This window comes from Zeugodacus cucurbitae, chromosome 4, assembly GCF_028554725.1.
Source record: "Zeugodacus cucurbitae isolate PBARC_wt_2022May chromosome 4, idZeuCucr1.2, whole genome shotgun sequence".
In the NCBI taxonomy this organism is placed as follows: domain Eukaryota; kingdom Metazoa; phylum Arthropoda; class Insecta; order Diptera; family Tephritidae; genus Zeugodacus; species Zeugodacus cucurbitae.
Genome location: NC_071669.1, coordinates 35,274,384 through 35,286,136, shown reverse-complemented (window position 1 = coordinate 35,286,136; position 11,753 = coordinate 35,274,384). Strand labels below are relative to the sequence as shown.

Below are 11,753 nucleotides of genomic sequence, written 5' to 3'. Positions count from 1 at the left end.
CTTTTGTAACTAAAACTCCGTTTTGACATCACACTTAACTATTCTCATCATAATCTAAAACACCATCGAAAACGAAATAACAAAATCAACAAATACTTACAAAAAAAAAAATAAATAAATAAAAATAAAACAAGTTAATCAAACAATAAAACCCAAAAACAAAATCGCGCACGATTAAGATAAAGTAATAAACTGATCTGAAAACTTTGGCAGATGTTATAGTGGAGGAATAAAGAAATTGAATAATTTCTTGTTCTCTATATTTTGAACAATCACAGTAAAAAAACTCATACAGTTCATCAATTAAAAAGTTCATAATTTTAAAATAGCTAGCGGCCAATACGTAAAGTTTGTGGATCAAATTATTGTGAGAAAGTGCTTAAACGTACGCGCTCGTACGCGAGCTTTCTGGCTTAATTTTTTTTTTGGTGAAGACCAGACAAATAAACCGTAACGTCACTAATTTATTTAAAAATATTACTCTCAATACTCAATAATTTTTGAAGTAGCAAATTTGTTAGATATAAAAGTTTATCACTGGAAAAAATATAACAACTTAAGAATCTCAAAGCAGACAAATCCAATTGGGAAGAATTTGTGCGTACAAAGTAAATTAAATAGATACTGTCTGTTAAGATACTGTGCCACATGGAAACTGCAAATAGTTAAATGATAAAAGTTGCAAAACTTAAATACATCATTTTATTTCTGTGAACTCATAAAAACATTCCGAGGTACGACACTACTGACAAACTTAAAAAATATTGTCATCGCCAGAATTTCGAATGCTGTTTACAATACAAAATATTTAAATAAAATTTAAAAAACAAAGTAACTACGCAAACATCGTCCAGTGTCAAAAAATCTATCTAACGTCAGAAGTAAAAAAGTGGTGCATACCCCTCTCAGTTTGGGAGGCAGCAGATTCTATTAAATTGATCCCAAACCCTTAAAAACAAAGTTATTGAAATAAACACTCCTTAAACACAGATCCTCTAAAAATCATTAACACTTCAATACATTCATGCAGATGCGAGAACTGTCCAAACTTTAAAAATTCTGAACCACAATAAAAAGCAAAAGCAACACAACCAGCAACAAAACAAAAAAAAAAAACAACTGAAAAGAAAAGTTTTAAAGTACAAAACGTAATAAGAAAAGAATTAGTTACAAAACAAACATTAATATTAATTATAAAAAGAAGAAACTTTCAGAATAGAAAATTAAGAGTGTTGTGAAAAGAAATGTAAAACACAAAAATTAAACATTAAGACAACAATAAATAAAAGCAAACAAAATAAAAAACGATTCACGACAAATTAATAACATAAAAATTGGGTAACGTGGAAGTGAAATAAAAACCAAAACACAGATAACGTAGCTTTGTATTCGGAGGTATATTTTATGATAACTAAGTGCGTAAAGTGAGAAAACCAATATAAAATAAATGAAATACGGTCGTCAAAACAACGGTGAAAATATGGTTTATCTATTACCCACTCCTGGCAATTAGCCGGCATAATTCCTTTTCGTCAACAAATAAATGCCTATTATGACAAGGTGTTTCGATGAAAGATATATGTAAACGCTTTTGAAATTTTCCAAAAAATTTAATCAGTTTGTACCGATTGAATCGAAAATAAAAACTGGAGTAAGTGCATGACCAACGAAGCGGTTTATTTAAAAAAGTATATAAATAGAAGATAGCAGATAATAACTAAAACTACGATTCGTTCGAAGTAACTGTAGAAAACTAGTTGAACCGAAAGCTGCACTGAATGCAGTATACAATTAATAAGTAATTGTAACGTAACAACAATGATTTACACCATTCTTCAAAATAACATGGCAAATTAAGAAATTTTCAATAAGAACAACTTTATTATTTAACTAGGAGTGCAGGAACCGAAAACAGTAACCCAAAAATATATTTCCAAAAACAGAACTCAAATATTATTAAGTTCACTTTTATGTGTGAATAAATCATATGTTTTACAATAATAACAACACAACTGATCAACTTCAAATAACTAGTGTATAAAGATAGTTATAAATATATGAATTAGCAACGAAATTCTTAAATAACTACTCCATAAAAAATCATAGTTTTGAAAAAAAAAATAAACTAATAATAAATAAGCGGACGATAGAAAGTAGGAGGGCCATTTGTTGGCGAGCACTAGCTACGCTTACTCAGAACACCCCACACGGAGATAATCAAGCAAAGATCCGGGAACCAATCGTGACAAAAGTGGAAAAGCGGAACTAATTTAGACAGACTGCAGTAACAAATCGATGAAATTTATAATATATATTAAACAGGAAATAAAATAAATAAATAAATTTATTAAAAACGGATGTTTGCGCATGTGAAAGTGTCTAGTACCTATTGTGTGCTTGTGTATGAATGATACTATGCATCATAACGAAATAAGACAAAATTAAATAAAATAAACTGTTTATAAAGAACAACAAAACACAAACAAAAATTCAAAGAAAGATATAACAACTCTGTGATAATTATTGTAAATTTATAATATAAACTTTAACAAAAAGTAAGGAATATCAACAAAAACAAAGATTATTATTACAAAACAGCAACAAAAGAAATTTTCGTTAAATTAAATTGAATTAATTACTAGAAGTAAAACTAAAATTTAAAATATAGACGTAAAACTACAACACAAAATAGAAGCAACTAAAGCAAATGCAAATGAAGATAATGAAACATTGAAACAAATTCGTGATATCTTAAAGGACTTCGATACATATATACTATAGTATATTATTATATTATATTTTATATTAATTAAGTGAATAATATTAAGCTTATATATATAAGCAAAACAGACTTAAAACGCAAAAAATAAAATAACAAAATACAAAATCATTATCTGAGCAGCTAGTGCAGTATAAGAAGCACTGGGACAAACTGGAGTACTGCGAGCAAATGAGCTAAGGACTGTCGTAATATATGATTAAAGAAAGACTTTGATAAATTTAAAGCTTAGAACAGTAGATAACAATAACATAAAACAAAATAACAGCAACCAGTAACCAAACAACAAAAAAAAAAAAATTCAAACAGCGAATAGGCAGCAAAGCTATTAAAGGTCAACTTTGAAATGCGTTTAGTTACGTCTTCAAAAAATCTCTTAATATAAAAAATATATGTATATCAGACGTGTCTAAATATAAAACTAAGATTTAAGAACAATAGAAAACAAATATCCTAGTGACACACAACTAGTAAAGCGGTTTAAAACGTATGCGGGCCAGGCTCAACAATGCATGAAAAATGAGAAATTTGTGAGGAAAATGAAATGAAATAAATAAATAATCACGCTTTTAACATCCAAAGAACAAATCATAACATCAAATGAGATTTACTGAATACTACTTAGCTCTCTTCGTGCAATCCTACAAGGCGCTGTGTTCCGGCATTTAACTCATACATACAATAACATTCAGAAAGGCTTTCAGTGAACTATCACTGCCTCCATAAAAATCAGCGTGAGCGTGTTATTACTCCAATAATAAAACATTACCGTCGAATTGAAATAAAAATTAAAAAAAAAAACTTACCAATTCAGCAACAAAAAGGATTATAAATTATATTTTATTTAACCCTCTCTACACATTTCCTTCGTATGTTGCCATCCGTGCAGTTAGCAAATTAACTAAATTCTAATTACGACTGACCAAGTCTATCATTCTTTCAACCGAAGTGTATCCCCAGCGATCAAAAGAACTACCACCACTACTACCAACAACAAGTATTCCACGTGTATTTAGCAACATGAATGCCCAATCAAAAGGTTACCGCACCGGTGAAGGTAAACAAAAAATACAAATACGTTAATTGTAATATTAGTAATATAATATTTTTATTTTTTAATTATCTTAATAATTTAATATATTTTATTATATAATACGAAAAATACCGTTATTTTTTAATATGGTGCAGATATCCTTTACTTCCGTAAAGCGAATTTTTTTCGTATTACAGCTACTCTTACAATTAGAACAATGTGCATTAGCTTCTTCAACTTCGAATCAATATCGATTGATTATTTACTGACATGTTATTAGGCAAAGTTATTTAATAAATTTCCAATCAGTTCTTTCCATCTGATTTATTTCAAATTTGTCACATTAATTTTGAAAAATTTCATATTTTATATTTATTTTAAATTGCTCATCGTCTTTCCGAATTATTAGTGAAAAAAACTAGAAACTTGTGTGTCCTGGAAACTGTTAAATTACAAAATTTTAATCTATTTTAGTGTAAACTTCCTGTTGTCCATCGTTATAAACAGAATAATTGAAAAAGGAATTTGTAGTGTGCGGTTTATTTGAGCGTGCATGTTTTGATGTATTTGTAAATGATCCTCTCTATGTGTGTGTTTGTTTGTGCCTGTCTCCAATCTATAGTTTGTCATTGAATCGTTTGTGCGGCTTTATCCATCTTTGTTCGTGCTGTGAGCTTTGAGGAGATTTCACAGTTGTGAAACCTAAAAATAGTTGAGTTAAATCAGGAGTTCTTAAATTTTTTACATCATTTACATTACAATCTACATAATATTGTGACTAAAACACTAAATAAAAATTGTAAACCTCAGACGGATGGTAATAGTTTTTTATGCTTTTATATTTTTAGAAATCTACGATAACATTTCCTGTGATGGCTTTTTCAACATGAATGCCATGCGTATTCAAACTACTTTTCCGCCAATTGGCACTTTTACTTTGGATTCTACGCTGGGTCCGCCACCGGCTCAATCGCAAACTCAACCACCGATATCCCAGCATCCTCCACAAATTGGGATTTTCGACGCTAATGAGGTTCCGGAGATCATTCAAAATCCGGCAACAATCGGTGTATTCCAATCCAATAGTGTTTTGAGCAATGGTGGAGGTAGTGGTGGTGGGGGCGGTAATAACTCCTCATCAATATTTAGTTCGCAATCGAGCTCTTCGTCAGCTGCCAACGATCCAAGTCAAGCAACTCGTGAGACTGGAATTATTGAGAAACTTTTGGTACGTACGCAAAACACTATTCCGCTACAAAATTCTCCAGCCTTTTCAGAGTAAGCCTATTTATATAAATGCATATCCACTATTTTAGCATTCTTACGGATTCATTCAATGTTGCGAGCGTCAGGCGCGATTATTCTTTCACTTCTCGCAATTCAGCGGTAATATTGACCACTTAAAAATTGGTGATCCTGTCGAATTTGAAATGACCTACGACCGTCGGACAGGCAAGCCCATAGCAAGCCAAGTATCGAAGATAGCTCCAGAAGTGGTAGGTTCAAAAAACCAATACAATTTAGTATTTAATTTCATAGTTACTTTTGTGAATGGCAGGTGTTATCAGAAGAACGTGTTACTGGCACTGTTACAACAGAACTTCGTACTGATTGCGCTAACAATTTACTTTCGTCGAACGAGACCACAGGACGCATCAGCTATGAAAACCGTGGCGAGTGCTTTTTCTTGCCATATACCAAAGATGATGTTGAGGGAAATGTCAATTTACGTGCCGGCGATAAAGTCAGTTTTCAAATTGCAACTAACCAAAGGTATTTGCTTATTAATCATTCAGTTGTAGCGCAATATTTTTGACCGTTCGCATTTTATAGAGGTAACCTTGGTGCTTGCCACATCCGTTTGGAGAATCCAGCGCAGCCTGTTAAGTATCGTGGTGTTGTATGCTCCATGAAAGAATCCTTTGGATTTATTGAACGTGCTGATGTCGTCAAAGAAATTTTCTTCCATTTTTCTGAAGCCGAGGGAAACGTTGAGCTACGCCCAGGCGACGATGTTGAATTTACCATACAAACTCGTAATGTGAGTATTATTATAATAGTTAACAGAATACATTTTTCTAATCCGTATTTCAATATCAAAAAAAATTGTGACATATACCCAAAGCCTTATATGGACACATATATATTGGCGTAGGAACCGCTTTAAGCGATTATAGCCGAAATAGCTGGAAACACCAAGTGACGGCAGGTCACTTTCCACTTGGTCTTCCCATCGGAGTGGAGGTCGTCCTCTTCTGCGACTTCCTCCAGCGGGTACTGCATCGAGCACTTTCAGAGCTGGATTGTTTTCATCCATTCGTACAACATGACCTACCCAGCGTAGCCGCTGTCTTTTTATTTGCTGAACTATGTCAATGTCGTCGTATAAATCGCACAGCGAATCGTTCCATCGTCTGCGGTATTCGCCGTTGCCAATATTAAGACCATAAATCTTACGCAGAACCTTTCTTTCGAAAACCCAAGATCCTCGTCTCATCGGATGTTGCAATCGTCCACGCTTCAGCGCCATATATCAGGACGGGAATGATAAGCGACTTGTAGAGTTTGATTTTGGTTCGTCGAGAGAGGACTTTACTTTTCAATTGCCTACTCAGTCCAAAACACCTGTTGGCAAGAGTGATTCTGCGTTGGATTTCGAGGCTGACATTGTTGGTGTTGTTAATGCTGGTTCCCAAGTAGACGAAACTTAGTTGTAGATCTTCAAAGTTATGACTGTCAACAGTGACGTGGGAGCCAAGAAGCGTTCGTTGACTGTGTGTTTGTTCGTCTTGTCCTCATTCACCACCAGACCCATACGCTTCGCTTCGTAATATCATCGGCGTACGCCAGCAGCTGTACACTCTTATAGAAGATTGTACCTTCTCTATTTAGCTCTGCAGTTCATATTTTTTCCAGCAATAGATTGAAGAAGTCGCACGATAGTGAGTCTCCCTGTCTAACGCCTCATTTGGTATCGAACGGCTCGGAGAGGTTCCAAATTCAGACATCGCGGCAAGTTCCTTTCCGTGGCTGCTTTAAAACTGATGAAAAGGTGGTTAGTGTCGATTCTTCTCATTCAGTCAGTTCGTTCAGCTTTAATCTTTCTCACGGTGTTCTTTTTTCTTTCACACGCTCGACAGGACCTTATATGCGATATTGAAGAACCTTATACCACGGTAGTTGGCGCAGATTGTGGGGTCTCCCTTTTTATGAATTGGGCAGAGCACACTGAGATTCCAATCGTCAGACATGCTTTCTTCCGACCATATTTTACAAAGGAGCTGATGCATGCACCTTATCAGTTCTTCGCCGTCGTATTTGAATAGCTCGGCCGGTAATCCATCGGCCCCCGCCGCTTTATTGTTCTTCAAGCGGGCAATTGCTATTCGAATTTTTTCATGGTCGGATAATGGAACTTCTCTTCCATCGTCATCGATTGGGGGATCGCCATCTCCTGGTGTTGTACTTTCACTGCCATTCAGCAGGTCGGAGAAGTGTTTCCTCCATAACCTCAGTATGCTCTGGACATCAGTTGCCTCTTTCGGCCTCTTTCTTTTTACGTCTGCAAATGCGTCTCGCTACCCTCTTTAGCTCTCGATATCTATCCCACCCCGAATGTGTTTTTCCTTTCCTCTGTTTCCTCTCCACTGCGGAACGACAATTCTCATCGTACCAACTGGTTTTTTGGCATTGCCGGAGACCAATTGTTTCGGTTGCAGCGGTATGAAATGAGTTAGAGATGTCGTTTTACAGCTCATTTATATCGAGATGCTTATGAGTGCTGACAGAGCAGGAGTGGCAGTCGAGTAGAAAATTTCTTGACTGTCTGCTGCGATTGCAGCTTTTCGACGTCGACCTTCCTTGTATTTGTTGGCGGGCGTTCTTTGCGGCACTAGGTATCTTCGCTGCTACCAGATAATGGCCCTAGTCAATATTTGGTCCTTGGAGCGTACTAAAACACAGGAGACATGTCTTCCGTCTATCACAAAGTGATCGATTTGATTGCGCGTGTTTCGATCAGGGCACAGCCACGTAGCTTGATGGTTTTTCTTGTGCTGGAATCTGTACTACAGACAACCACATTTCGGGCCCCAGCGAAGTCGATCAGCTTCTGGCTGAATTTTAAGACTGTTGTGCCAAAGACACCTTCTTTACCCACCATAGCGTTAAAATCGCCAAGCACAATTTTGACGTCGTGACATCTTTGACCACTTTGTCTCGTTCACATTGTCCTAGACGTTCATCCACCGGGGTGAATGCCAGGACTCGGCGACGGAGTCGCTCTCCCACCACCATTCAACACCAAATTTGCGCTTCTTTATATAGCCGCTGTAGTAGATGTCACAAGGACCCACCTTCTTCCGTCCTTGTCCCGTCCATGGCACTTCTTGGATTGCGGTGATGTCAGCCCTTAGTTGTATGAGGACATCAACCAACCAAAGGCACCTTCCCAACTAAGGGTACGGACATTTCAGGTGCGTGGCCTCAAATCGTGATCCTTATAACGTTTGCAGAGGTCGTCATTAAAAGTGGGGTTTCTCTTCCGAGGCTCTGTTTGGTCTTTCATTGGAGAGGTTTTTTATGTGGTGGGTTTCAAACCCTACGCTCAACCGCAGAAGCGGACTTCGCCTTCTCAGTTTAGCTCGCCTTCAAACGGATATCTGTTGGCTAATCAGAGGATACTTGGTCTAAAACCGGAAGTCGTGATCTGCTTGAGTCATATGCAAAAGAATCGCTCCTGGCCACTCCCAAGTGAATGGCAATCAGAAACTTTCCTCACTTCCGTGAACTTCGACATATGACCCCATCCCCATAACATGTTCATAAATATGTAGCAATAATAAATAATACAACTAAAAAACCGCTTTTCGTATTCTAGGGTCGAGAGTTTGCTTGCAATATTACAAGATTGCCCCCAGGATCCGTTATTTTTGAGGACGTTGATACCACGATCTACAAAGGGCAGGTGTTGAAGCCTCTTGACCGTAATAATCCAACCCGACAAACTAATGACCCATTGCCCGGTCGTATACGGTATCGAGCACCGGACTATTCGGAAGTGGAAGTACCCTTTGGGGACAAAGATCAGGTAAATTCACAAACAAAAAGACTATGATAAAAGTATCTATAATAAATTTTCTCATATAGAAGGGTGACTTCACTTTGCGCCATGGTGATTGGGTTCAATTTTTACTTGCCACTGATAGGCGTGATCAATTGCAGCGTGCAACTTCGATTTCTTTACTCGATGAGACCTTTAAGGTTTCTGGTGAGAAGCGTGAGCAAGGTGTAGTTGCCTCACTTAAGGACGGGTTTGGCTTTTTACGTTGCGTTGAACGCAATTTACGTTTATTTTTCCACTTTACGGAGGTGTTGGATACGGTAAATATGCCTGGAGTAAAAGTAAATCGAATTTAATAATTTTATTTTAATATTAATTTTTCAGAGTCGGGAAATTGCTGTAAATGACGAAGTTGAATTTACCGTCGTTCAGGAGCCCGGTGTTCCATACAACACATCCCGTTTGCATGCAATTCGCATAAAGCACTTGCCACCAAACACAGTGCAATTTGAGATGCTAATGGCAAGTAATATTGAAGGTATGCCTGCAAAACAAATAGTTCTTTTGACTATAGCTACAACATAAAATATATCTGTCATTGCGGTATTTGCAACAGGTTCTGTAACGCGTGAGGCGCCTAAAAGTCCAATCAAATCCCAAGATCGCGTTGAGGGCGGTGTGATCACGTATGATCACGGTGATGTCAAAAAGACTATAATGTATTTCCTTAAAGACTGCGAGAAACCACCAAGAATTGGAGATCGTGTACGATTCGATATCTACTTGGTGAGTATGTGATGTACGGAATTCCACAATGGGTATTTTATGTACTTTGAAACAGAAAGTCTTTAATTTTTCTTTGTTAGCATCTGTTAAAACCAGTTTTGGTCAGAATTATTTATATATATTATTAATCGTTTCATATCGTTTATAATTCCAATTAACCAGGTAAAACGAAACAAAGAATTCATTGCTGTAAATGTACAACTAATTGGACAGATGCAACAAATTCATCAGCAACAATTGCAACAACAACAACAACAACCACAACATATGTTAACCAATACAACGAACCAACTGCAACATCAACATATGCACAACCAAAACAATGAGCAAATGCTACTGTCCAATGGTGTCGGCGTTGGTCTCAATACCGGCATTGGTGTTAACGTTGGCATCGCAGGTAACACCGGTGGCATGTTGCCCCCACCACAGAACGGATATTTACCACTGACTAATACAACTCAGCTGCTATCCACACCAAAGATTGAAGACTTCAAATTGGACAATAATAACTTAGCAATGAACGAACATGGGCAAACTTACCGTGGCTTTATTGCTGTCATCAAAGAGAATTTTGGGTTTATCGAGACTCTTTCGCATGATGAAGAAGTCTTTTTTCACTTTAGCAATTATGTTGGCAACCCGAACTGGTTGGAATTGGGTCAGGAGGTGGAGTATACTCTTTCACCGAATGGCAATACTTCCGCCTCTGGAAACTGCTTGCCGGCCGAAAATGTGCGCACACTACCAAAGGGTTCCATTCCACAGCCAGTCATTTTGGATGGAACTCACAATGGAATAGTAGCTCGTCCACTGCGTTGTATCAATCCCGATCAACAGGAATATGCTGGACTTATAGAGGTGTTGGATGAAACTAAACAAAGTGTTTTGACACAGCACGAATTCGGAATTACCAGTTTGGTAAATAAGCGTGATTTGTTACAGAAAGGTGACTTGGTCACTTTCAAGATCGACGAAATCGGACGCGCTGCGGAAATAAATGCTGTACGCCAAAAGAAACGTGCAACTGTTGATTCAATTAAAGGACAATTCGGTTTTCTCAATTACGAGATCGAGGATGGCAAAAAGCTCTTCTTTCACATGTCAGAGGTGCAAGGTAATGCAGTTGCTCTGCATCCAGGCGATACGGTTGAATTTTCGGTGGTCACCAATCAGGTAATAATATTTTAATTTTAATTTTAAAGTTCCTCCAGTAAAAATTAAAAATTAAAATAAGTGTCCCTAAGTTTAAGTACTAAGTACAGTTGGAACTTCCCTAACACGAATCAGCATAATCCATAAAAAAACTTCGAGATAGAGGGATTTCCGAGTTACGGAAGGTAATTTGTATGAAATTTGACTTCTGTTGTAAATTCAAGAGTTCAAGTTATAGAAGTTCAACTGTACTTTGAATGCAAAATAAATATTCTTTATATTTTGAATTTGTATAAGCTTTTCACCAATGAATTATAAACTGTTCTCTTGTGCAGCGCAATGGCAAATCTTCAGCTTGCAATGTAGTGAAGATTAACGATCGTCCGGACCGCTTGATATCCCGCTTAAAGCTAAATGCTGACGATACTGTGCCACGATTAATCATCACTCGCGCACCACGCGGACCACAGAGCAAGGGTTTCTTGCCTCAAGCACGTATTGCACGCATTCCAGGTGAGTCCAAACAAATATTTCATTTTTGAATAGTTCCCACAATCGTTGATATTTTCATATGTTTTCAGGTATTTTAATTGAATAGAAAGCTGCTGTATACAAATACGATCTGGAAGGCGTTGTAGCCTTACACGATTTAGTATCCGCAACACCACATGGAATAAAAAATGAATAAACATAAATTGAGGGTGCAGGATAAGCGAGAAGGAGGGAGGGGGCAAATAAATATAATTTAACAGAATTTATAATGTATATGTAGGCAGTGTGGACGTGCTTGAGGATAAATATTAGAAGAAGCAAAGAAATGCGTAAGACCACATCTCTTCCTCAGAAAAGAAAATAAATATGGCATATTTATTAATATGAATACTAAAATAACACAATACAAAATATCTTAAATAAAGGAATACAGTAATAAAAAATATGAA

The 11,753-nt window shown here is 36.7% G+C and overlaps 1 protein-coding gene across 2 annotated transcripts; it reads left to right on the top strand.

Annotated features, from left to right (window-relative positions):
* LOC105211520 (cold shock domain-containing protein E1) lies at nucleotides 1-11,753 on the top strand. Of its 2 annotated transcripts, none has more exons than XM_011182976.3 (12): nucleotides 1-3,836; nucleotides 4,661-5,040; nucleotides 5,129-5,308; nucleotides 5,371-5,585; nucleotides 5,646-5,853; nucleotides 8,692-8,901; nucleotides 8,961-9,194; nucleotides 9,259-9,412; nucleotides 9,491-9,660; nucleotides 9,823-10,833; nucleotides 11,148-11,325; nucleotides 11,394-11,753. In XM_011182976.3, the coding sequence occupies exons 1-12, from the start codon at nucleotides 3,800-3,802 to the stop codon at nucleotides 11,408-11,410; spliced, it is 2,994 nt and encodes a 997-aa protein (XP_011181278.1). In that variant the 5' UTR covers nucleotides 1-3,799; the 3' UTR covers nucleotides 11,411-11,753. The 2 variants fall into 2 exon arrangements, with proteins under 2 accessions (XP_011181278.1, XP_011181279.1); XM_011182977.3 differs by lacking the exon at nucleotides 1-3,836 and adding an exon at nucleotides 4,148-4,523.

Excerpts from the sequence above, each read along its gene's own strand:
- LOC105211520 (XM_011182976.3), top strand. The coding sequence starts at position 3,800 with ATGAATGCCCAATCAAAAGGTTACCGCACCGGTGAAG. Across the intron at positions 5,041-5,128 it reads GAATTATTGAGAAACTTTTG|CATTCTTACGGATTCATTCA; the intron begins GTACGTACGCAA and ends CCACTATTTTAG. Across the intron at positions 9,661-9,822 it reads TACGATTCGATATCTACTTG|GTAAAACGAAACAAAGAATT; the intron begins GTGAGTATGTGA and ends CCAATTAACCAG.